Source organism: Salminus brasiliensis, chromosome 12, assembly GCF_030463535.1.
Source record: "Salminus brasiliensis chromosome 12, fSalBra1.hap2, whole genome shotgun sequence".
Taxonomy (NCBI): Eukaryota; Metazoa; Chordata; class Actinopteri; order Characiformes; family Bryconidae; genus Salminus; species Salminus brasiliensis.
Window position 1 is genome coordinate 1,836,153 of NC_132889.1, and position 25,706 is coordinate 1,861,858.

General features: G+C 46.2%; 1 protein-coding gene across 3 annotated transcripts in view; it reads right to left on the reverse strand.

The window, feature by feature from the left end:
- Positions 1–25,706, reverse strand: part of LOC140573616 (transcription factor COE1-like) — a 123,293-nt gene that overhangs the window by 49,173 nt on the left and 48,414 nt on the right. For all 3 annotated transcript variants that reach the window (XM_072693058.1, XM_072693057.1, XM_072693056.1), the window contains 2 exons: positions 1,293–1,374; positions 1,073–1,190 (listed from right to left, as the gene is read on the reverse strand). In XM_072693058.1, coding sequence (XP_072549159.1) covers positions 1,073–1,190; positions 1,293–1,374 — 200 coding nt within the window. The remainder of the gene's footprint in view (positions 1–1,072; positions 1,191–1,292; positions 1,375–25,706) is intronic.

Genomic DNA, 25,706 nt, shown 5'->3' on the forward strand with positions numbered 1-25,706 from the left:
GGCTTCGGAAACTTTACAACTGTAATTGTGTCAGGAGTTGTTTTTCATTTTGAACTTGGCACATCTGCACTAGCGGCTCCGTTCTCCCAAACGCAGAGTTTTTGGAGGCTCGGCGGGTATGAGAGCGTAATGGATTGCTTTTCAAGTTTTGTCACAGTAAACTTCACCGTGAACTGGGGAATTTCTGACATGTGGAGGAATGAATTAAAGAAAGCAGAGATGAACAGAGATGATTGCTTTAGGTTCACCTGCCGGGGACTTTAAAGGAGGCTGGAGCAGCTGTTTACTTTGTGCCATTGTTCTGGAAAGCATCCCCCCCCCGCGCGTGAGATGAAAGCTAGCCGAACGCGCCATTAGCGGCTTCCTCTTTGTGTTCCAGGCCTCGGGGACACATTGCAAAGCCTTATCAGCGCAAGAACAATGGTCCTTTCTCTCCACTAGTGAGGAACAGGGCCTCAGAGTTGGGCCTTGTAGCACAGGGGATTCCACAGGGCCTGTGCAGAACCATGTGCGAGGGGGTACGCTAGCATTCGCTAGCGCCAGTCCTTCAGGACCACCACGCCACCATACTGTCTACAGTTGAAGGAACTCTTCAAAAGCTTTGAGAATTAGCTGATGAGCTAAGCTGTTGAATGATTTATCAGCGACTTGCTTTTGCTTTGCTGTGATACTTTAATACACTATATGGACAAAAGTATTTGGACACCTGCTCATTCAGTCCAAAATCAAGAGTGCTAAAAAAAAAAGAGCGTATCCTGCTTTTGCTGGAGTAACTGTTTCTACTAAGGTGTAAGGATGAACATTGCTGTGAGGGTTTGATTGCATTCAGTGACAAGAGCGTCAGCGAGGTCAGAATGTTGGATGATTGATCACCACCTCACCTCATCCTTTCCCAACACCCAACAGTTTATTGGATGGAATACATCATTCCAGAGAACACAGTGCTTCACAACTGCTCCACAGCTCAAAATCGTGGGGGGCTTTATTATAGTCCTTAGGCAGCATGGTGGTCTAAGTAATGGTCCCTGGAAGTGGTTACATATGCTGCTGGATACTGAATGCAGTGTCCTACCTTCAGAGGGGTCCAGGCGGCGAGCCCGTCTGCCATGTTTGGAGTTGTTGTGGACAAACATGTTGTCTGACACGGCCAGGACATGGCCATCTACATTCACCGTGGTGGAAATCACCACCTGGAAAACATTAGAGCAGGATTTTGAAAACACACTGAGAAACATTGAGAATTTCTGAAGCCAGCAGCAGTGCTTTCGGTTGACCAGCCAGGATGTTCTCACCTGAAAGCGCCTCATGTCCCTGGGGTTCCCTGCATTTTTCAGACAGTTCTGGTTACACTTGAGGAAGAACTTGAGGAAGAATCTGTAAAACAGCGTCGAAAATGAAAGTGTGGTCAGTGTCCGACTTCTGGAGAACATTAAGTACTAATACTGGGGAGTAAAACCCAGGTACCACCTATAGAAGCTACCGCCCTTCTGCTGTAGCTCCACCTTGCACCCCTGGTTTGGTCTCTTTTCCTATATGTTCCTCTTTCAGAGATACGAGGCTTTGCTACGACAACTGTCTAATTAGCACCCAGCTTTGATCTCCAATTCTCACCCCAGCTGCTGGATGCGCTCTTTTTTTTTCACAGCGCTTATTGATCCCGGACAGCTATCGACGAAGACGAGCTGCGATAATGCTAGGTAGGCCATGATGGCAAATAGATCGGATCGCAGCCCTAATGCATTAGAATGCCTCCGCCTGCTAATCTCTGAGTATCCATCTCCAGGACCATAAGTAACCACCCCCCAACACTCAACCCCCCTCCCCAACCCCCAACCAAACGTGCCCCCCGTTTTGATGGAGCGCTTTCGTTTTAATTGTCACATTATCGCAATAATAATCCGGGCCGTTAACAACCACCAAGGTTGCAGGCAGCCATGTCACATTAACCAGAGGATAACCTCATCCGCGGACCCCTCCCTCTTCAACTTGGGGCGTACGGGGAGAGAGAGAGAGAGAGAGAGGGAGGGCCGTCCGAGATATAAACGAGTGCCATCTGCAGACCGCATTGATTTCCCTGCCCTAATAAGACAGTAACAGTATCTTTAAAAAAACACACACACACAGAGGGTGGGGGTGGGTTTTTGGGGGTGGGGGTGCAAATTTTTAAAACCCCACTTTGCCGCATGACATAATCGCGGTATACATTTTAACCCCCATCACTCATCGGGCCGATCAAGCCAAGAGAGAGAGAGAGAGATAGAGAGAGAGAGAGATATGAAGGGTGAATCAAAGAGCGCCCTGTTGTTCAAGAAATATGGGCATTTCGTAATCACTGTAGAGGGATACAGCAGAGCGAGAGAGGTACAGAGATACAGCGAGAGAGAGAGAACGAGAGAGAGAGAGAGAGAGAGAGAGAGAGAAAGCCTCTGCTCTATTTAGCCTGTATCGACTGACACTTGATCTGGGGTGCTCTGAAGGCTGCTAATGCCCTTTATGGGCATGGAATACAATAATATGGGGGCCCCATCCCCGAGCTCCATTCATATGATATTGGAGTCCTTGGGAGGAGAGATATGGATCAATAGGGATTGAATTAAAACGCAGCAGGAGACGAGGCGCTGGGTAAAGTGAAGCTGCTGCACTGATAGCACAGAGCTGCTGCTTGCTGGCTCCATCACACCACCGGCCCGAGCTCCAGCGCTCGCAGGCGGTGGCCAAGGAGGCCGAAAACAGAACAAGCAACCAGAGCCCACTCCAGCAGATCAGCGGCGTGGATGCGGTCAGATCATAAAGCATGTGGTACTGGTACCACACCTCGTCATGTGCCTTTACTCAAGAACCTCCTAAAGAACCTATTTCTATGGTTAACCATAGTATTGGAAATGGGTTCTTTAGGTGTCTAAAACCATTAAATAAGGTATTTAAAGAACCGTATGAATGATGTTTGGCATCATAGAGAAGAACCAAGCAGCGGAGTTGTCATGAAGCTACGTAGAACCGTTGCCTTTACTGAAGAACCCTGCAAGAACCTTTTTTTGCTTCAAGCTAACCTTGATGTAATGGTTCTGCACCAGCTTTGAGGTTCTTCACACTCACACTCATCTCTACACATTTCCTACAAATTCTAGATGCAATCAAAAGTGGTTCTACAAGAGCAGAACCATGCAAAGAACCATCTGAAGAACCTGCTTGTAAAAGTGTGGCTGATGCTGAGAGCTCAGTCTCACTCTACTGGCAATGCTTTTTTTTGGAGATTATGTGTGTGTGTGTGTGTGTGTGTGTGTGTGTGTGTATGTGTGTGTGTGTGTGTTTGGGGGGTGGGTCGAGAGGTGTGTGGAAGGAACTCGTGCTGCTCCAGTCTCACAGGCCTCCTCCAGCTGCCACTGGGCAGGAGTTGACAAGGAATGCAAGATTCCTGATCTCGTCATGGAAAAGCGGCCAGACTTCAAAGCCCGGTCCCTCAGGAGCGGGGCAGGGGCTAACACCAGCGCTCACCCAGCGCTCACCGGCTCCTTTTAGAGCGACGAGGAGACGAGACTTCGAACGGAAACGAGGCTCAGGCCAGACTGAGGAGGTCACATGCGATCGAGTGTCCACCTTTCACCTGGTCTTCCAGGGTTTCTCCTCAAAGTAAGGCCACAGCCTGGAGTTTGACCCTCTTTACTGTAGTAGCAGCCTTCTCAGAAGTCTTCTGAGAAGGCTTTACAGTCAACGTTGGAAGGATTTGATTGCATTCAGCCCAACAAGAACATCTGTGAGGTTTAGGTACTGATGATGCTACTCCACCATCAAATTTAACCAGTAGTTTCTTCTGAAATCAAGGGTATTCATTTTATCTACTGACCAGGATGCTACCTCATTATCCCCAAACAATGTAGGAGATGCAGCTTCACCATCATTCCACAGAACATCATTCCAGTTCTTCCACTGCTCCTCAGCTCAATGAGGTTCAATGTTTCTACAGCTTCAGACTTCAAACTCTAGGTCCTGTAGGGTGGGACCTCTTTGAGCATCAATGAGCCTTGAGTGCCCATGACCTGGCTGTCCTTTCTTGGAGCACTTTTGGAAGAACACAGTTGGTTCCACTGCTCCACAGCTCCTCAATGCTGGAGGGCTTTAGGCCCCTCTACTAGCCCCCACCTGGCATTATTAGGCAGCATGGTGCCAATAGGGTCAATGTTTATGGGCTCCAGAGAGTCCTATTCTATTGGCAGTACTTCTTCTTTACAGGTTCTAGACGAGCTGAGTGTGTGAAGGTGTGTGCATTTGCACATCTGTATCCACAAAGGGTGCTGAAGTCAAAGTAGCTGAATGAATGCATTCATTAGAAGGGTGTCCACAAACTTTTGGGAAAAACGTTCCATTGTTAATTTTAATGACTGAGATTCTTAATTAATATCAGAAATAATTATCACTTGGAGAAAAGTCTTGTCAGATCTTTTACTTCAGGTTTGGAGTTTTCGCACCTCTCATCTTCTAGCGGCATGGCAGCGATATGTGACATTGCCATGACACTTGAAACATAAATTTTCATGATACGCTGTACGCATCACAATCTTTACTTCTCCTGAGGTGTGTGGACCAGTTGGAACACCAAGAACAGACCTTCTACTCTGCAGGCCTTCAAACGAGACAAGGCATGGCCTCCACAAGACCTCTACCACTGCTGTCCTGTGGTATCTGGACTGCGTAAGTTCCTTGGAGCACTTTTACTAGGTACTGACCACTGGATACCAGAAAGACCCTTCCAAGACCTGGAGATGCCCATGTTCCTGCATTGGTCATGGTACAGTACAGTACAGTACAGTATACTGGCTGCATATTTGGTGCAAATCTGACCTTTTTATGATCTCTGCAGTTTTTCCGTCTTCCAGAAGCTAAAGACACCCAAGATATCCCCAGAAAAGCCTACAGTGACATCATTCATCACAGTAAAGATAACATGTGCCGTCGGATTGCCCACCCCTATCTAGTAAATCATAATGCCTCGGACCACACAAGCCATTTATCTGCTCAGGATACGGGCTCAGGAGTGTGGTGAGGAGAAATGGATGGAGCAGAAAATACAGCAAGATGGATAGAGTGAGAGAGAAAGTGTGAAAGAGAGAGAGAGAGAGAGAGAGAGAGAGAGAGAGAGAGAGAGAGAGACCCCCGTGTTGAAAGTCTCCCTCCCCATCGAAAACTTATTAAAACAACATAAATTATTAATGTCCATCTAGAGCCAAGATTCAGTTATTAGTTTCATTGTGCCCTCTCTCTCTCTCTCTCTCTCTCTCTCTCTCTCTCTCCTTCTCTCCCTCTCTCTCTCTCTCTCTCTCTCTCTCTCCCTCTCCCTCTCTCTCTCTCTCTCTCTCTCTCTCTCCCTCTCTCTCTCGCTCTCTCTCTCTCTCTGCTCTTATAAAGTAGGTAACGATAATGAGCTGAGAGGAGTCTCTGTTGTAAGCCGTCACCTCATTACACCGGGCCTGCCATCAATTACAAGAGGGGTGTGTGGCCCTGTCACTCCCCTAATGTGCCTCCGACACAGTGTCAGGAATTACTGCTGCCCCGTAACACTCCTCTACCCCTCCACCCCTCTCTCTCTCTCTCTCTCTCCATCTCTATCTCCGTCTCTCTCTGCCTGGGCCTGTAGCCTTGCACTGAGGAGAGGCCGCTGTCCCCGTCCTCAACCGGACCTCCTTCACTCCTCCTCCGTCCCCCTTTAAGCTCTTCTTCTAATAGAAGAAATTTGAACTCAGGACGATGGGGACAGGATCTCGCTGTTTTTTTTTTAAATTGCTCATATTTGTCCTCGTTTCTGAAATGCACATGATTGTCCTCATCACTTTTTGAAGTGCTCAATGGTTGTCCTAAACATTTGGCCAGATTTTTGGCCCTGTTACTTTTTAGGACACTAGATTTTTGTCCCCACAGTTTGTTTTACATATTATTTTTTTAACCTACACTTTTGATTTTTGTCCCCCAGTATTGTTTTATATAATATTTTTGTCTTTATACTTTTTGAAATGTCTAATTTTTGTCCCTATAATTTTTTTGAGATAGCTACTAAAAGTAACCACATACATAATACAAAATGTCTGACTTTGTCCCTGCTGCTTTTCCTAGGATGCTAGATTTTTGTCCCCACTATTTGTTTTACATATTATTTTTTGACTCTACACTTTTTTAAAATGTCAGATTTTTGTCCCTATAACCTTTTTGAAATAGCTACTAAAAGTGACCACATTCATTTTTAAAATGTCTGATGTCCCTGCTGCTTTTCCTAGGATGCTAGATTTTTGTCCACACAATTTTATTTAAATATAATTTTTTGTCTCTGCACTTTTAGAAATGTCAGATTTTTGACCTGATTTTTTAACTTGTTTGAAATAGCTAAAAGTGACCTCATCACTTTTTAAAATGTATAACTTTGTCCCTGCTACTTTTTTAGAATGCTAGATTATTGTCCCCATTATTTTTTACAACTTTTTTGTCTCTACACTTTTTGAAATGTCTGATTTTCGTACCTATAACTTTTTGCAAATATCTACTAAAAGTGAGCACAAATGTCTGACTTTGTCCCTGCTGCTTTTTAAAGATGCTAAATTTTTGTCCACACATTTTTGGAGAAGCCTGAGTGTTGTCCCCACCATTTTCTGAAATACCCAAATCACTTTTTAAAAATGCCTGATTTTTTTGTACCTATAACTTTTTTGAAATAGCTACTAAAAGTGACCTCATTACTTTTAAAAATGTAAAGCTTTGTCCCTGCTCCTTTTTTTAAAAGCTTGATTTTTGTCCCCATTAATTATTTACATATTATTTTTTGTCCCTGATTTTTGTCCACACAGCCTGAGTATTGTCCCCACCACTTTCTGAAATGCCCGAATCACTTTTTTAAAACACCTGATTTTTGTCCCTGTAACTTTTTTGAAATAGATACTAAATATGAACTCATCATTTTTTAAATATGTCTGACCTTTTTTAAAATGCCCAAATTTTTGTCCACAATTTTTTGGAAAAGTCCGGGTTTAGTCCTGAAATGCCCAAATGTGGTGATTTTAGACTCCACCTCTCCTGAAACTTAATCTTCCCAGCTCTGAAACGTCTGATTTTTGTCTCCACCACTTTTTATTTATTTACTTTTTGTTACTTTTTGAACCCGGGAGTTATTCCGCTTGCCTCTGCAGCGCTGCCGAGATCATTTCGCTCGACTCGAACGGCCTTGAAGAAACCGGTGCCTTGAGTCAACACCGCAGAGCCGCTCTTGGTTTACTTGAGCTCAGCTAATTAGCACAAGTTACGCAAACGGCAAATCAAGCGTCTCCAAGCAGCCAGCGTCCTCAAACCATCTGAGGAAGCCCGAGCTCCTCGCACTTCAAGGCTGGAGATCCTGAGCGTGTTTCGAGGAGGGTGTGCTTTTACAGACGTGAGTGACCGGAGGGGAGGACAGGCCCAGACGCTTCGCCCCTCACGCCCAGTCAGAGAATGAGGCTCTGCTGGAGCCGAGCCACACTACAGACGGTCCTAACGTGACGTATGAAGAGAAATACCTTTCTCTGCTCTATCTTAGGCTCTCTCGCTTTCTCTCTCTCTCTCACTCACACACACACACACAGTACCCGCATTCCCTTGAGTCTCTCACTTATTACGTTAGGCAAGAAGAAGAAGAAGGAGGAGGAGGAGGAGGAGGAGGAGGAGAAAAATCAATATTTCAGCTGTGGTATTTTTAAAAGCTGCCTTGGTTCCAATTCTCGGCCAGTGTTCTCCGGGAGTGTTTGATGGTTTGTACTGCAGCGGGTCAAACGTGCTAAAGCAGCAGCACCTCGCATCAGCAGGCCATTTTCTGACCGCTCTTAAACTTGCCTGCACTTCCACTGGAGCAGGACACAGCACGCACACTGCCACTTCTATATTTAATGCAATAAATGGACAAAAGTATTGGGACATTCATTCATTGCTAAAAAGAGTGTCTACTGCTTTTGTTGGAGTAACTGTCTCTACTGTCCAGAGAAGAAGAAGACTTTCTACTATGAGTAGAAATGCTCCTCAGCTCAATGCTGGGGGTCTTTATACCCCTCTACTAGCCCACGCCTGGCATTATTAGGCAGCATGGAGCCAATAGGGTCATGTATATTGATCTGCTCCAGAGAGTCCTATTCTATTGGCAGGGACTAGACAAGCTGTGTGTTTGTGTGTGTGTGTGTGTGTGGGGGGGGGGGTGTGTGTGTGTGTGTGTGTGCATTTGCACATCTGTGCCAGCAATAAGTACAACGTAAAGTAGCTGAATGCATTCGTTAGAAGGGGTGTCCACAAACTTTTGGACAGGTAGTGTGTGGTTGGACATACACAGGAATACTGCGCTGGAAAGACAGACGGCTCTGATGTTCAGGGCTGAATCTGAACCCTAAAGCATTTACACAGATTTACAACCAACAATAAAGACGTGTGTGTGTGAGTGTGTGTGTGTGTGTGTGTGTGTGTGTGTGTATGAAACCACCTAGCCAAAGCCCAGGGACTGGGACACTCCTTGGCTCTGCTACATGCTATTAATAATTCACAAGCCAAGATGGCAATTACAGGACCGTGTACAATCAAACTAAATTTTTAATAAGGCACTAAAACAGTCCCGGATCTTTGTCTCTCTCTCTCTCTCTCTCTCTCTCTCTCTCTCTCTCTCTCTCTCTCTCTCGACCATCCGAACACACCGTCTTAGTCCAGTTCACTTCCAACTAGAAACAACTTCATTTACGTTTCATCCCAAATCCTCTACGGAAGCACCTCAGGAGTTCACGTATGCACACACACACACACAAACACACACACACACACACACACACACAAACACACTCACACACACACACACACACACACTATGTGCTATACAGCTGGGAGTTGGCGTGGTTCGTTATGTGCTTTAAAGATTCATAAAACTGTGAAACTGTGAAGCTTTAAAATTCAATCACCTTCAAATCAACAGAAACACAAATCCGACCCGGATCATACCGTTACATCCACCTTCACCCTCGATCAGACTCGCTCGCCCCGTATTAATGACTAATGATGAATCAGATTACTGAATTAGTCAGATGTGGGTAATCAGATGCAGCTAACGAGGAAAGATCTGCAGCCCAATGGCAGGGAAGAGAGAGAGAGAGAGAGAGAGAGAGAGAGAGAGAGAGAGAGAGAGAGAGAGAGAGACATGAAGACAGAGAAAAGACACAGAGAGAGACAGTGAGACATTACAGGAGAAAGACAGTCAGAGAGAGACATAAACAGATACAGAGAGAGAGAGAAAGAGAGAGAGAGAGAGACCCAAAAGGAGAGACAGTGAAAGACATAAAAAGATACAGAGAGAGAGAAAAACAGTGAGACATTGCAAGAGAGAGACAGTGAGAGAGAGACATAAACAGATGCAGGGAAAGAGAGAGAAATAAAGAGACAAGAGACAGGGAAAGAAGCAGTGAGAGACATAAAGATAGACAGAGAGGAAGACAGTGAGACACAGACATAAACAGATGCAGAGAGAGAGAGAGAGAGAGAGAGAGAGAGAGACCTAAAAAGACAGACAGCTAGAGAGAGAGACAGAGAGAGACACTTAGTCAGACATAGATATATACAGAGAGAGACAGTGAGAGAGATAAAGGGAGAGGACGACAGTGAGACAGAGACATAAACAGATGCAGAGAGAGAGAGACCAGAACAGACAGATAGAGAGAGAGAGAAAATGAGAGAGAGACATTAATAGATGCAGAGAGAGACAGAGGGACGTGAAGAGACAGAGCGAGAGAGACAGTAAGACACATAAAGAGAAAAAGAGAGAGAGAGACATGAGAGATACAGAGAGAGAGAAGCATAGGGTAAGAGGAAGAAGTGTGTGTGTGCACATATAAGTAAGTGTGTGTGTGTGTGTGTGTGTGTGTGCGTGTGTGCGCGCGCTAAGCGCTTTCTGTCTCACAGCTGTTTCAGTCAAGATCAATTCCTCAACTCAGACGCAGGCAGAATTCAGAATTCCTGGAGCCGAGTCTGGAAAGACGAGCACATCCCATCACTATTTCATAACTCCATCTCTCAGCGTGTGTGTGTGTGTGTGTGTCTGTTTGTTGGGCTGAATAAACCAGTGTTTATTCTGTTTTACACACATATGGTAACACGTATACACACATGCACACTCACCACTACACACACTCACACTCACACACACATATTCAGGACAGAAAGTCGTTATTTCAACATCACCTGCCAGAATCTCCGGAAAATAAGCCCTTATTTCTATATAACAGATCTGAAATTCCCAAAAGCAAGTCAGTATTCCGACGCAGTAAGCTGGAATTCCAATTTGACGTAACAAGATGAAATTCAAACGTCATGATTTGTGTTTAAGAGGCTGGAAGTCCAAAGAGTCAGTCAGTGTTACTCATTTTGCATCTAATTATTTGTAGATAACTGACCAGAATTCAAAAAAGTCGTTTGGTATTCCGACACAGTGAGCTGGAATTCCAATTTGACGTAACAAGATTAAATTCCGAGAAATAAGCCATCGTTTATGTGTTTAAGTGTTTAAGAGGCCGGAAGTTCAGAGAGTCAGTCAGTGTTTTGACATTTTAGAGAAATTATATTATTCCTATGTAATGTAATAAAATTCCCAAAAGTAGATCAGTATTCCGACACAGTGAGCCGACACTTATTCCAAGAAATAAGTTAGTATTTTGGAACAACTGGATAAAATTCCACAAAAAACAATAAGTGTTTAATAAGTCGAAATTCCTGAAAATAAATCATCATTTTAACTTTCCGCATGACTACATGATAACAGGATTTTTTTAGAATCAGCTTCCATAAGTAAGCACTTTATTTAAGAGGAGGATGATACAATCACACACACACACACACACACACACACACACACACACCCACACTCTTAAACATCCAAACATGTACACACATACATAATACATAGCACATGCATAATACATGTGTTCAATGAGTGATCTTATACATGCTCTTAGACACACACACACTCACACACACACACACACACACACCTCTACAGCGTTTTCCAGGTCTCTCCAGGTCCCAGGGCTGTACTTTAGGCTTTGTTGCCATGGAGAAGTACATATTTGTGTCTCCTGTTGAAATCGCTGGATGACGTAATGCGCGAGTGTGAGAAAGTGAAACACGCTCTGCACTGACAGTGACCCAGCCGGAGTCCAGATCAATGACCGGAGCAGACCGCGCCGGCCGGCTGCACGCTGAACACTGTCGCGATTCACCTTACGACGCGACCCCCTCGTACCCCAACAGGTTCAGATCCACAGCAGAAACACCTAACCAGCAGCTAGGAGATCTACATAGCAGTCAGTGGGCCTCATCATTCCCCTTATGATAAGCCGGAATTCCAAGAAGTCAGCATTATTATTTCTATAGAACAGGCCAGAATTCCAAAAGTTCTTTTTTTTTTTTGTATTTTGACTTCATAATCCATAATTATTTTCACAGACTGAGCCAAAATACCACAAATATTGTCAATATTTTCCAAAAACAAAAGCATTTTGCTGTAATTAAAAATAAGTAAATAGGTTTAAGCTAAATTTCAAAATGGTAAGTTATTATTTTTTAAGACTCCAACAAAAGAGACTAACAAAACCAACAATCCAACAAAAACTTTGCATAATAGCAATAAGTAATTATACCTATATTATGAATTCCAAAATTCAAAAGTAATAAGCTGAAATTCCAAAAAGTAACATAGCATTTTGATACAATAGGCCATAATTCCTGGAAATGCCATTATTTCTATGTAATAAGCTGAAATTTCAGAGTGTAATTCCCAAAAATTTGTTAATAAACCATAATGTCATTTGTTTATTATTGTTTATTATTTATACCATAATATAATTGTATAATTACAGGGAAATAAAATGCTTTTTCTAGATAATAATAATAAAACAATGTCATTGTTTATATATAAAGTGGCCAAAATTCCCCAAAACAAGTCAATATTTCTCGTAATAACCCAAAATACGTATTTCAACATAAACATAAACAAATATAAAAAATGTAATAATTCCAGTGTGAGGTCTGTACTGGGCAAACGAGAGTGTTTCAGCGAGGCGATGTGGAAAACCCGTTCTTTGATACGTCTGTTAACAGCACTACATGTTGCCCGGGCCTACCGCTGAGTAACACTTATCACACCCTAAATCAACACGCTGGCCCTTACCTCAACCCGGCTCCAGCTACTGCTTCATTAATAATGTTCACAGAGCCTGAGATTTTCCTTAATTATGAAAAATGATGTCGAATACAATACATAAAAACGGCGGGGGTCCGCTATATGAAGGCTAATAGCTGCAGTGGTACTAAAACACCACCTAACCAGCCAACCAGGCAGGAGCGAGAGATCTAACGCATCCAGCACCCCCAGCTAAAGCCTCGCTGCAGAGTCTGAAGGCTGTCGTTAACACGGACAGGGTAGGTTAGGTGACCAGCGGGGTGGACCACACTTTCAACTTAGCCCATATGTGTTTGAGGACGTCCTGACCTCACTCACCTAACTCCTAAAAACTCTTTTTTAATATCATTAATTTCAGAAGAAACAATGAATAAGCAGGTGTCCCAATACTTTTGTCCATTTACCGCGCCTTGACCAGCGACAATCTTTGGCTTAGCTTTGGATCTAAATGTCCTGTTTATCCACATCTACGACAGACCCTCCCCCTGCCGTCCCACCCATCGTTCCTGACGATGCTCTGGTGTGGTGCCTCCAGGGCACTCCCTTAAGGGCGAGACGATGGACATGCCTTCTTACAGATGCGCCGAGCAGGTGGATGAGACAGCAAAGTGCCGGCTGTCTGAAGAAGAAGAAGAAGAAGAGGAAGAAGTAGAAGAGGAAGCGAGAGCGCTCTATCACGCCCCTATACAACACCATCCATCCTCTCTATAACACCTCTCTCTATCCTTATCCTAGCCTTCACCACCGGCATCCTGCCCAGTCTATCAAGACAAGAGAGAGCGGGCGAGAGAACAAAGAAAATCCCTCCCTGACGCGAACGCTCCGACTGACAGTTTCATCCCGGCCCCCCCAGCTCTGAAATCAAGCTGTCACTCTCCGGCCTCGGCGGTGGAGGAATAGCTCCCTCAGATTTAAATACCGCCTATAATAGCCCCCCATCTATCAGAGCGGCCGGCCGGCTATTCTTAGACACATACATTAGCCCTTGGCCCAGATAGGAATGTCACCAGATTAAACATCCAATTTGTTAACCGGAGCGGGCCAGAGGTGCTGCTTCTTGACAGGACTTACAAACAAGTCCAAATGGCCCCATTTTTCAAGCCGGGGCCTGCTGGCTTTTTCTCCCAGACAGAGGAGGCTGCCATGCTGGAAGAGCGAGAAAAAGTGAGCGAGGATAAAGGGAGGGAAGCGCTTGTGTGGCGGAATATGTGTGGCGGTGCTTACCGAGGAATGATGGGCGCTCCAAATGACTACGACTGACTTAACGACCGGAAAAAGACACGGAAATAGGCAACAAATAAACCCTCGCGCTCGTAGAGTTTGACTAATAAATGTTGTCGCTCTGAAACCGTCGCATTTTAAACCAATTCTTAACCGCGAAAAGATGCTAATGCTGCTAATAATGGACGGTGATGAGTCAGGGCTAGTTAGCACTCATTCCTGCTAGCCTTAGCCATCAGATTTCAAAGCATTGCCACGCTGCTGCGCCCCGCTACCAATAAATCCCCCGCTAATAATGCACTGGGATGAGCCAAAGCAAGTTAGCATGATGGCATAAGCATGATGCTAACTGGTTTCTTCTAGTTGTAGCCCCCAAATGACCATTCAGTCGTCATGAGCATCAGCGATAACACTCAGCGATTTTACTTATACTGTCAACGGAGCAGCTACTAAGGCTGGCTAGTAGGTTTAGCTGGTGGTGAGGTATTGCCAGTTAGCTTGACACAATGCTATGCAGTGCTACTTGTTCCTATTAGCTTTAGCCATCAGATTTCAAAGAATCTGATGCCTAGTCCTATCTAGTCCCCATGAATCATGCTGCTAATAATGCACTGTAATGAGTCAAAGCCAGCTAGCAGGGCGCAAACATCATGCTAGCAGGTTCCTCCTGGTCCTATAATCCCCCCTCAACCCAAACGCTTCTTATACTTTGATCTGGGATGACCATACAATCAGCATAATCAGCAACATTTAGGGATTCGGCAATACTGTCAACAGAGCAGCTAGCGAGGCTGGCTAGTATGTTTAGCGGGTGGTGCTGTATTGGCGCAATTAGCTTGACGCAATGCTATGCAGTGCTACTTGTTCCTACTAGCTTTAGCCATCAGATTTCAAAGCATCTCGCTGCTACGTCCCACTATATGCTGCTAATAATGTACCATATAGGGTAAAAAGCCAGTTAGCATGGTGCAAACATGATGCTAACTGATTTCTTCTAGTTTTAGGCCCCAAACACATCTCGTATTTTAATCTGGGATGACCATTTAGCCTCCATTAGCATCAACAACACTCGGATTTCGATGTACCGTCAACAGAGCGGCTAGCGAGGCTGACTAGCGAGATTGGCTAGCATGGAGTGCAAATTTGCTGGACAGATTGGAAACATATTGGAGGACAGAGGGGGAGAGAGCAGGCAGCAGATGCCCATGTGAGAAAATATACGGCAGACAGGCCGTCAGACCACAGGGAGACGTCTCACTCAGTGCAGAATGCTGAATGCAATCAAATCCTCACAGCAATGCAAAATCTCTGACATCTAATAGAAAGCCTTCATCTCAGTCAACAAAAGCAGGATGAGCTGCTTTTATATCCTTGATTTCAGAGGAAACACAAAAAAGCAGGTGTCCCAATACTTTTGTCCGCATAGTAATTAGCAGTCTAGACAATGCTTTGGTGCCAGTTTGGCTGTCAGTTCTTAAAGCACCTTTGATAAGAGCCAAACCGCTGTGATGGTCAGAGCATCTCGGGTCTCGTGGGGCGTTCCTGGCTACGCAGTGGAGGTCAATACCGACCAAAAGTGTCAAATCATGGGGGGGAGGGGGGGTTCATGGGGGCACCCAAGGCTCTCTGATGCTCACAGAGGTCCCACCACACAATCTCTGAAGGCGTCCAGACATCACAGGGCATCTGTAGGGGTCTTGTGGAGTCCATACCTTAACGGGACAGAGCCGGGACAGAGCCGGGACAGAGCCAGGACAGAGCCGTTTTCATTTGGCGGCTAATTTAGCAGGTGGTTTTAATGTTATGGCCAATTTGGTTTCGAATGTATACATTCAGTAGATCGTAAAGCATCGTGAGACAAAAAGAGCCGAGTACTAGATAAATCTCAGCTAAGTGAGCAGAGCGTTAGTCCACATCGCCGTCTATGAACCGAGAGCGAGGGAGGCAGCCAGAGCGGCAGGCCCTGCCTCTTTAAAGGAGGGAGGGAAAAAAACTCATATAATTTCTCTCACAGCAGCAAACAGGAGTATTTTATTATTTCTAAATCGTTCTTCGGGGGGAGAAGTGATTTATACCTCACTTTATCTGTCAGACAAATGTTTCTCTTTATGGCCATTACTATTCGGAACCGGCGGCTGCCGTCACCAGACTAATATAATGTGTGAAGTATTTAATTAAGTACCGGTGCAGGGGAAGCCGCCACGTCTTGCTTTATTGAAGCGAAATTAAAAATAACTCCTCCATTTGAATAACGCCCGGGGGCTGCCTCTCAGCCACCTCGTTTTAATATCGCTCATGCCACTTTAACCTTTCTAAGCACCGGAGCCTTCATTTGTTTGCGATTCGGTAGAAAAAAAACACACACGAGCGTCTGTGTCACTTCCTAGACTGAAGCTGCCGCCATTTACTCGGAACTGAAGCGTAAACATGTGTTCTTTTGTTCCACATCCCTTCGGGTCGTTTTGCACAAGTTTCGGACAAGTTTCGTTCTTCTGTACACACTAACCACAAAAAGGAGTCAATAGATCCCCTTTGTGGAGCTGTACAGAAGAGGGTCAGGTTATTGCACTGACTGCGAGGGTGGTGGGCAGTCAGCTCAGTCCCCTGGAAGCGGGTGGGTGTTAGAGGCCCCACTCAAGAGCATCTTAGTTATTAATACTGAGGAAAGGGAAAGAGCCACTCCTTTACTACCACACTACCCAACTCCTACCAGTCCAGGGGACTGAACAGGTGATCCTCTGGTGCCTTCGAGCAGTGACCTTCCAGTTCCTTCAACCTGATGACCTGCTGGTGCCTTCAACTTGTGACATTCCAGTTCCTTTGACCTGTGACCCTTAGGTTTCTTCAAGCAGTGACCCATCAGTTATTTTTACTAGGGGCCTGCTGGTGCCTTGAAGCAGTGACCTTCCAGTTCCTTTGACCTGTGAACTTCCGGGTCCTTCAACCTGACCTTCCGGGTCCTTCAACCCAATGACCTGCTGGTTCCTTCAACCTGTGACCTTCAAGTTCCTTCAACTGGGGGCCTGCAGGTGCCTTGAAGCAGTGACCTTCCAGTTTCTTTGACCTGTGACCTTCTGGGTCCTTCAACCAATGACCTGCTGGTTCCTTCAACCTGTGAAACTCAGGGTCCTTCAACCAAGGACCTGCTTATTCCTATAACTTGTGACCTTCCGGGTCCTTCAACCCGATGACCTGCTGGTTCCTTCAACTTGTGACCTTCCAGTTCCTTCAACCTGTGACCCTCAGATTTCTTCAAGCAGTGACCCTCCGGGTCCTTCCACTGGGGGCCTGCTGGTGCCTTCAAGCAGTGACCTTCCAGTTCCTTTGACCTGTGACCTTCCAATTCCTTCAACCAATGACCTGCTGGTTCCTTTAACTTGTGACTTTCAGGCTCCTTCGACCGGTGACCTTTCGGTTTCTTCAACCCGTGACTCTCTGGGTTCCTTTGACCTGTAACCTTCTCGTATCTTCAACTTGTGACAACTGGTGACCTTCTAGGCACTGCTGCCCCTAGTTCTGTATTAAACCACCAGGAGGATCTGTCTGAAGATCTGTGTGAAGATCACTAAAACCCTTTTAGTGCTCTATTCCTTAGAACCATATGCTGTAGAACCACGGCACAGACATGGAGCACCGGGCAGCCACTCAGGGAGCGGTTGTGGATGACCTTCTGGTTCTAAGCCTACCTCTATAACCATTAGGCCCCAGCTCCATCCAAACGTTCTACTGTTCTACACCCTTAGAGGTAGACACTCTCCCTGACCACGACTTTATGTTTATTTGCATTTATTAACTTTTTTGTTTGTTTTAAACCAAAGTGTCTTCATTATCATGGCAGTGTTTAAGTGTGTGTGTGTGTGTGTGTAGATGGAGGGAAGGGAGGGGGTGTATGCATTTGTGCTGTGGTCTTTATTTCATGTTGAAAAGAAGAGCGCTGGGGAAGGAAGAAAGCCAGACGTCAGGCTAACAGGCGCGAGAAACAGAATGCCTGAGATATGTTGATACAAAACGGGGCTCCTGATGCAATCGTTACAAAGTAAATGTAATTTGTAGCCGCTTTGAAGTGCGGCTGCGCCGGACGGCGGCCGACGGGGGCTTTAATCAGACGCGACGGCCGCGCAAATAATAGGGAGGGAGAGCGCAAGTGCAAACAGCGCGAAACAAGAAAACCTAACAACAGCGGAAGGTTGCGCGGTAAAGGCCTACAGATTTCCATTGGAAGGAGTGGACTATGTGAAAGGGGGCGAGAGACATAGATAAGGTATGGGAGAGAGAGAGAGATGGAAGGGGGAAGGCGGGGGGTACCATTTCCAGATGCAGTTTTAAAATCACTGAGCAGAGCTGGCCGATATTATCCATCTGTTTTGGCACACCTTTCTGTGCTGCGTTGGAGAGACGGTCACGGACAAGGTGAACTCAGCTCACACATACACACACACACACACACACACATACACACTGCTCCACCATCTGGCTGCGAATTGGCCTGGACAATGCTGAGGACACTTACAGACTCGAGAGAAGACATGGAGAACACACACGAGCCACCGTCTTCCCACACCGCTGATGAGCGGCCGGCGCTTTCGAGGGCCTTCCGTGAGCCTCTGATTTGCATTCGGGGCTCGCTTTGGACGGGCTGGGCTGTGGGGGGGGTGGTGGTTTGAAGTGGGTCATTGATTCTAGTCTCTCGTTAGAGCTTCACGCTTTCTCACAAAGTGCTGGAGTGATCTGCAGTGGGGGTGTGTGAGACAGGGTGTGTTTGTTTTCATGCATTTGCAGAAAGCTGGAGAACGACAGGAGCAACCTACAGAGCCACCACAGTTCCCCCTCATTCTCCACACTCCACTAGCAATACATCAACCACCCCGTTACATGCAACAGCATGAATATTGTGTAGTGCCACCAAAACAGCTCTGATCTATCGAGGCATGGGCTCCACAAGACCTCTGAAGATCCTTTCCTGAGACCCTTTCTCAAGCTGGTTCACCGGTCTTACCCAAAGCTAAATGCGGGCTGGAGGGGAACAAAGCCCTCCAGCATTGGGTCGTGCAGTTCTGTGGTGGCACAACTCAATCCAACATCAGTACCTGACCTCACTGATGACCTCACTCTTGTGGGGCCGAATGCCATCAAATCCCCCACAGCAATGTTCCAAACATCTAGTCTAAAGCCTTCCCAGAAAGCTCCTAGAGTGCAGTAACTCTATATTAACTCCATATTATTCCCTCGTTTACAAAAGAAGCACTGAATGAGTGTCTGTCCACAAACTTTTGTCCTCTTTTAGAGCTCTTGAGTGTTAATGTAGGAGAGAGTGTCTGTTGGACTGTTTAAGAAAATGTGTGTGTGTGTGTGTGTGTGTGTGTGTGTGTCACACAGCTGCTCTGTGTTGGTCTGCTGTGACTGTTGGACTTAGTTGGAGGGATTTCTGGACGGCAGCAGCAGGCCTGCAGGTGAGCTCTCTCTCTCTGGTTTCATTCACATTCCTGAGGAACTCAACACTTTTCCCATATTTCTTCAAATCAACACCCCCCAACCCTACCAGACCTCCAGAGCAAGACCCTCAGTGGAGCTGCGAAAACCACCAGCCTGCCAGACTGCTGCGTTACCAGGATGCCATTCTTGGGTGGGCATTTGATAAGTGTTTAAATCTAAGAAAATGTGAGACGCCCAGACTCTTCCAGGCTCTTCCAGACTTCTCCAAGCTCTTGCAGGCTCTTCCAGACTTCTCCAAGTTCTTCCAGGCTCTTCCAGGCTCTTCCAGACTACTCCAAGCTCTTGCAGGCTCTTCCAGGCTCTTCCAGACTTCTCCAAGTTCTTCCAGGCTCTTCCAGGCTCTTCCAGACTACTCCAAGCTCTTGCAGGCTCATCCAGCTCTTCCAGACTTCTCCAAGTTCTTCCTGGCTCTTCCAGGCTCTTCCAGACTTCTCCAAGCTCCTCCAAGCTATTCCAAGACTTCCTACTCATTGGAAGTTGAGTAGGAATACTCAGGAGTACTATACTTGAGTGCAGCCCTTTGTTTTCTGCTAACGTAGATGGCCTGAACATCTAGGTCTAGAGTGTAGGCTGAGAGTGGTCCACCACCCACAGGAGTGGTTCTGCGGTGAGAAAATGGCCCAGAGCTGAGGTCTTCAGCTTCGGGCCTCAAATACAGTGTCCAGTCCTGGAATTTGAAACCACTGATAGATAGTTTGTAGATTTTGTCTTTTAAAGAATTCTGATGTCTTGGATTTCCCAATTTCGTAAAGTTTGATGTAGTTTCTAATATTGATTCCAAAAATTTTGTCATGAAGACTTCTTGGAGTCTCTAAACATCACCCTACCAAAACCGCAAGGCAGTGATTGACCAACCGAGTTGGCACTGCCCACTAACCACCCCACAGATTGAGCTTTGGCCCCTTAGCTTTGGCCCCTCGAACCCAGCTTCCAGTGTGACCTCGTTTAAACATCAGTTCATCCTGAAAACTTTCTAAAGGCTCCCGAATCAAACCTGCAAGGCTGCGATGGTCAACCTTCTGGGTTGCCACCCCTGCTAGAGCTGAGCCAGACATCTCAAATGTCCTCCCAAGACCAGGTAACCACCCCTAATCTAAACACCTAACAGCCGAATGGATTCACACCTCCAGCAGGCACGGCGCCGTATCGATTTATAGGACAAGGGCCACTTGAGACCATGGATGCAAACTGGGTTTGGCTGTTGGAGCGAGTAATCCCCTGTCATTAGGGCCCGCACCTCTACAGTAGACTTGTTTACTGCCGATTACTGGCACTGCCTACTACAGCTTAGCATCAAAAGACCTCATCAGAGCGAAGAGGAGAACACTGTTGGCACTAGGACTGAAATAAAGAAGGGTCTGGAAGAGGCCGGCACCGTTTCACTGTTTCTTGCGGAATTTGGTATGCATTTCAGGGTCTTGCGTTTTCAACTGCGTCAATTATTCATCGTGGCATATTTTAAAAGAATCTACAAAATTATCCTGAGGAGAAATACTAATAGAAGATTCTGCAGCGCTGTCATTGCCGGCTTCCTTGCTCGCTTTATTGCTGTATCTCAATGATAATGATTAATTAGGTGCTAGTAGGACTGTTATCTAAATGCATCTGTTTCCTCTAAATGGATATTGATATTTTTGCCATGCGAAATGGAGAACCATTCATCACTTAACTTACATTATATAACAACTGCCCATACCTATGAACTGCATGAGACCGTACACTTACTTCCACACTCTGAATCACCATCCAAGTGTACAAGCTCATCTGTTGCCACATAACAACCAGCGCCCTCTACATCATCATCTGCATTACCACTGGTCGAATAAGAGCTTTCTGAGGAGTACCTTAGAAGAACCACTTGAACCTTTAAAGAACTGACACATATCCAATGGAGTGGCCCATCCTAGAACCTTCACATCAGGTAGAGTTTCATTAACCTGAAGATCGTCTCCAAGGAACAATCCAGTAAAAAGGATCTCAAAAAAAACAAGAGCATAGACCTCGAGTGCTCCACCACCCACAAGAGCACCTCTGATGAAGGCCAAGGTCTTCCCCTTCAGGCCTCCTGGATTTCCTCATGTACCGATTGGTTGAAACAAGCCAGGGCTGTAGATCCGAAGAACCACTGGCCTGGAGGACGTCCACACAAACTTAGTGGACAAATAGGGGCAGTGGTGCCTCAATGGGTTACTGATCACAGGGCTGTGGGTTCAATACCTAGGACCATTAAGTTGCCACCATTGGGCTTAGGTCCCCTCTCTGCTCCAGGTGCACCATCTCTGCTCCATCATTCCTTTCTTTGGCTTTCCAAGCAGGGATATAGGAATTGCTATGTTGCTATGTGTTGCTATGTGGTATTCCAGGTGGTTTCTATGGTGTTCAGTGATATCACAGTGTTGCTTAGTGCTGGAAAATGATGCAATGTGTTTTTTTTTTCTTAGGCCGCTGCTAGGTGTGGTTTAGTGGTTGCAAGGGTGTGGGTAGGTGGTTGCTAGGCAGGTAGATGTCAGGTGGTTGCTATGGTATCCCATGTAGCCCTATTCTTAAAGGGGAAAACATCAGCAAAGATCCATTGCAACACAGGAAACCATGTGTCCGGCCACAAAGCTGTGAACAAGCCCAAATTGGGCAATCAGGCCGATACGATAACGCGTCGATATCTCAAAAACTGCGGGACAGTTATGCGGGGACAGTGCAGGACAGAAATAGGAATATCGATGGCTAGTCGCCGACATGTGGGTAAATCCGTAAATATGTACGATTGGCTTTGACTTAATGATGATTTCAGAGCACCATGGACTTGGATCAGCACACTTCTTCTAAGCAGTCTGCTGAGTGTTGTGTGTGTATGTGTGTGAGTGTGTGTGCTTGTCCTCGTCTGGTCTCTGTCGCGCTGTTATTAGCGTAAAGATGGAGCAGCTGCCTGCCCAGCTGTACTCTGACGAGGTGATTTATTAATTGGGCGGTGGAGAATTGTTTTAATCTCGCACGTCGTGACGTGACGCGACAGGAGCGACTTCCCTTTGTGCGTCTCCCGAAAGAGACGGAGGCCTGCCGAGTGTCTTAGCGGGAAAAGTAATGAGTCGTTCACGGCTATCTAGAAGGAGAGATGCCAGACGTTAGCCCGCAACTGCCATCATACATCATGTGTGACTGGATGGGGGGGGGGGGGTTCTGATCCGGTTTCAAGCTAATTACCATTTCAGTCCTTCTTAAAAGCACCTATGCCCTTGAATATACACTGACTGGCCACTTTATTGGAAACACCTCAAAGGGTATGTTAGCCGTCCTTTAGGCATGAGTCTTTTCAACTCGGTTCTTGAATCCAGTTTCCAGACTCAGCACTGGTGGTTGTGACTGGCCACTTTATTGGAAATGCCTTCCTTGTGGCCTCACCTTGCAGGTGTGTAGGTAGAGACTGTAGGTGTATAGGTAACACACAGAGTGTGGTAGCCGTCCTCCAGACCAAAGGTCTTCAACTCCAGGCCTTGGATCCAGTTTCCAAACCTGGATTTTTTGGAAGAACTGGTAGTTGTGACCGGCCACTTTATTGAAACACCTTCCTTGTGGCTCCACTCTGCATGTGGACAATAGAGACCGCAGGACACCTTCAGTGGTCTGTGGAGTCCATGCTACCTTGACAGGTCAGAGCGGCCTGGCTGAACGAGGGGGACCCAATACACAATATCAGGAGTTGTTGGGTTCCTGTCAGGTCCATCCACGAGAAGCTGTCGAGCGTGACGGGGTGGTTTATGAATTGCTAATGGAGGATGTACGGACAGAGATGAGCGACCAAGATCTGGAGCCATCAGCACAAACCAAACAGACTCCATGTTCAGATTCCTATTCCTACAGTCACGGACCATCAACACAGAGCCGTCACACAACCAGGAGGTACTCCAGCATGGCTGAGCGAGCGAGCGAGCGAGAGAGAGAGAGAACGAGAAGGTCCCTACGAGATATGGTGCAGGTGCAAAGCTTGGACGTGTCCCAGACACACACACTCCCCAAATGTAAAACAAACACACACACTCTCTCGCACACAGCATGCACTCAGTCACACGTAGACACACTCCATAACGCAGGTCATTGATGAACACACACACACACACACACACACACACTCAGATACACACACTCAGACACACACTGCAATAGAAAAGCTAACTCTTGCCAAATACCTCTGATGACAAAAGACTTAGCTCAACATCAGCTGCTCTCTCTCTCTCCCCCCTCTCCGTCAACCCCCCCCCCCCCCCCCCTCCTCCCAACAACCACTTTCTCAAGACTGTAAGTTGTGGATCTTGGAACGCTGTGTGTGTGTGTGTGTTTGGATCATATGGATATATATACAAAGAATGGAGCCAGAGTGAACACACACACACACACACACACACTCACAGGCCAAATTCCCAGGAACAACAGCTTATCATCTAATCAGATGTGCTTGATTTAGGGCGATTGTGATGGTTGAGAAGAGTCCACACACACACACACACACACACACACAGTACTGTCCCACTCTGTGTGTGTGTGTGTGTGTGTGTGTGTGTGTGTTTGTGTGTGTGTGTGTTTAGATGCTGCAAATGTTTATTGTTTATCTTTAGTTGAAAACTTCCCTCAATAAGGCTCTTATCTCAGAGGGGTCATAAATTACAGAGAGAGAGAGAGAGCAAGAGAGGGAGAGGGAGCGAGGGAGCGAGAGAGTAAGAGAGAGAGAGAGAGAGAGAGAGAGAGAGAGAGAGAGAGAGAGAGAGAGAGAGGGAGCGAGAGAGAGAGAGATAGAGGGAGGGAGTGAGAGAGAGAGAGAGAGAGAGAGAGAGAGAGAGAGAGAGGGAGTGAGAGAGAGAGAGAGAGAGAGCGAGGAGAGAGAGAGAGAGAGAGAGGAGAGAGAGAGAGAGAGAGGGAGCGAGAGAGAGAGAGATAGAGGGAGGGAGTGAGAGAGAGAGAGAGAGAGAGAGAGAGAGAGGGAGCGAGAGAAAGAGAGAGAGAGAGGGAGCGAGAGAGAGAGAGAGAGGGAGGGAGCAAGAGAATTGAGAAAAGAGACGAAAGAGAAAGTGAGTGAAAGCTAAAAAAGAGAGAGAGAGAGAGAATAGAGAGAGAGAGAGAGAGCAAAAATAAAGAGAGAGAAAAGAGAAAGCGAGTGATGCTAAAGAGAGAGAGAGAGAGTAAGGGTGAGAAAGAGAAAGAGAGAGAGAGAGAGAGGGAGAGAGGAAGCGAGAGAGAGAGAGAGAGAACATATTTTTAGGGGAGTCAGAGCACAATTGAGGCAATTTGTTTGGTGCTGTCCACGACACATGGCCACACACACACACACACACACACACAAGAGGGTCTGAGCTGCATATCCAGGTCACAGAGGTCAAGAGGGAACCGGGCCGGGACTTGTTCTTTCTTTCCCTCTCTCTCTCTCTCTCTCTCTCTCTCTCTCTCTCTCTCTCTCTTTTCTTCTTCTCTTCTCTCTCTCTCTCTCTCTCTCTCTCTCTCTCTCTCTCTCTCCCCTCTCTCTCTCCAGTCCAGTTTCACACTCAGTGCAGTCGGGCCGCTAAATGCCTCATCAACATGTTTAATCAAATTAGTAAGCAGCCAAAAATTGACGCTTTTCATTAATTATACAGGATAATTCTAATTGCAAATTCAAATGTATTCGCTCCGAACAGAAGGTGTTCAGTAATATTTCAGGAATTTGCATATTAAATGGGGGTCGTTCTGCATTATGCATGGTAATGTATGCGCATTGTCTTTATTTTTAACTGGTGGGCCATATGCGCGGCTGCTTGCCGGAGCAGGTGAAAAAAGTCCGGGGTGTTTAATTTTGCTGAACAAACGCGACGAGGCGGCTTGTCAGGAGCTGTATGGTCCGTGTCAATCTTTGTTTTTTCCCCTCCTCCGGCTCTCCTGGCCCTCGCTTTGATTACTCCGAGCCGGAGCACCGGAGCGCCGGCCCCCGCCAAACAAACTCCAGCAGCTCGCGCCGGAAGTGCCTGACGTTCATCTCTTCCCGCGTCAGTCTTCCTTTGTTGCCGTGGCGCCGATTCCGACTGCCTCAGATCTGTGCTTAGATCAGTCCCATCTATCAGTCCGCTGAATTCAGAACCCTAATCAACGTTCTCTGCATTGGAGTACTACCTAGAACACGTTTATAGGGAACAGAGGTGGGACACCGGAGTGCTATCCAGAACATTGTTGTAGGGAACAGTGATTGCCCCCTAATCACCTTTCCCTTTATTGAAGCACTATCTAGAACACTGTTCTAATGAACAGAAGTGGTTCCCTAATCAGCATTCTTGACATTGGGGTACTATCTAGAAAATGGTTCCCTAATCGTTGTATTATCTAGAACACTATTACAATGTTATGTATATGTTCCCCTTATCGCCTTTTTTACATTATCTAGAACCCTGTTTTAGTGAGTGGGGGCACAAGGTAGGTGATTCCAAACAAGTGGCCAGTAACTGAAGATACAAGGTAGGTGTTTCAAATAAAGTGGCCAGTTACTGGAGATACAAGGTAGGTGTTTCTGATAAAGTGGCCAGTTAGTATAATTACAAGGTAGACGTTTCCAATAAAGGGGCCAGTAAGTGGGGGCACAATTTAGGTGTTTCTGATAAAGTGGCCATTTACTGGTTTTACAAGTTAAGTGTTTCAAATAAAGTGGCCAGTTACCTAAGACACAAGGTAGGTGTTTCAAATAAAGTGGCCAGTGAGTAGGGGCAAAAGGTAGGTGTTTCAAATAAAGTGGCCAGTTACTGGAGATACAAGGTAAGTGTTTTTCCAA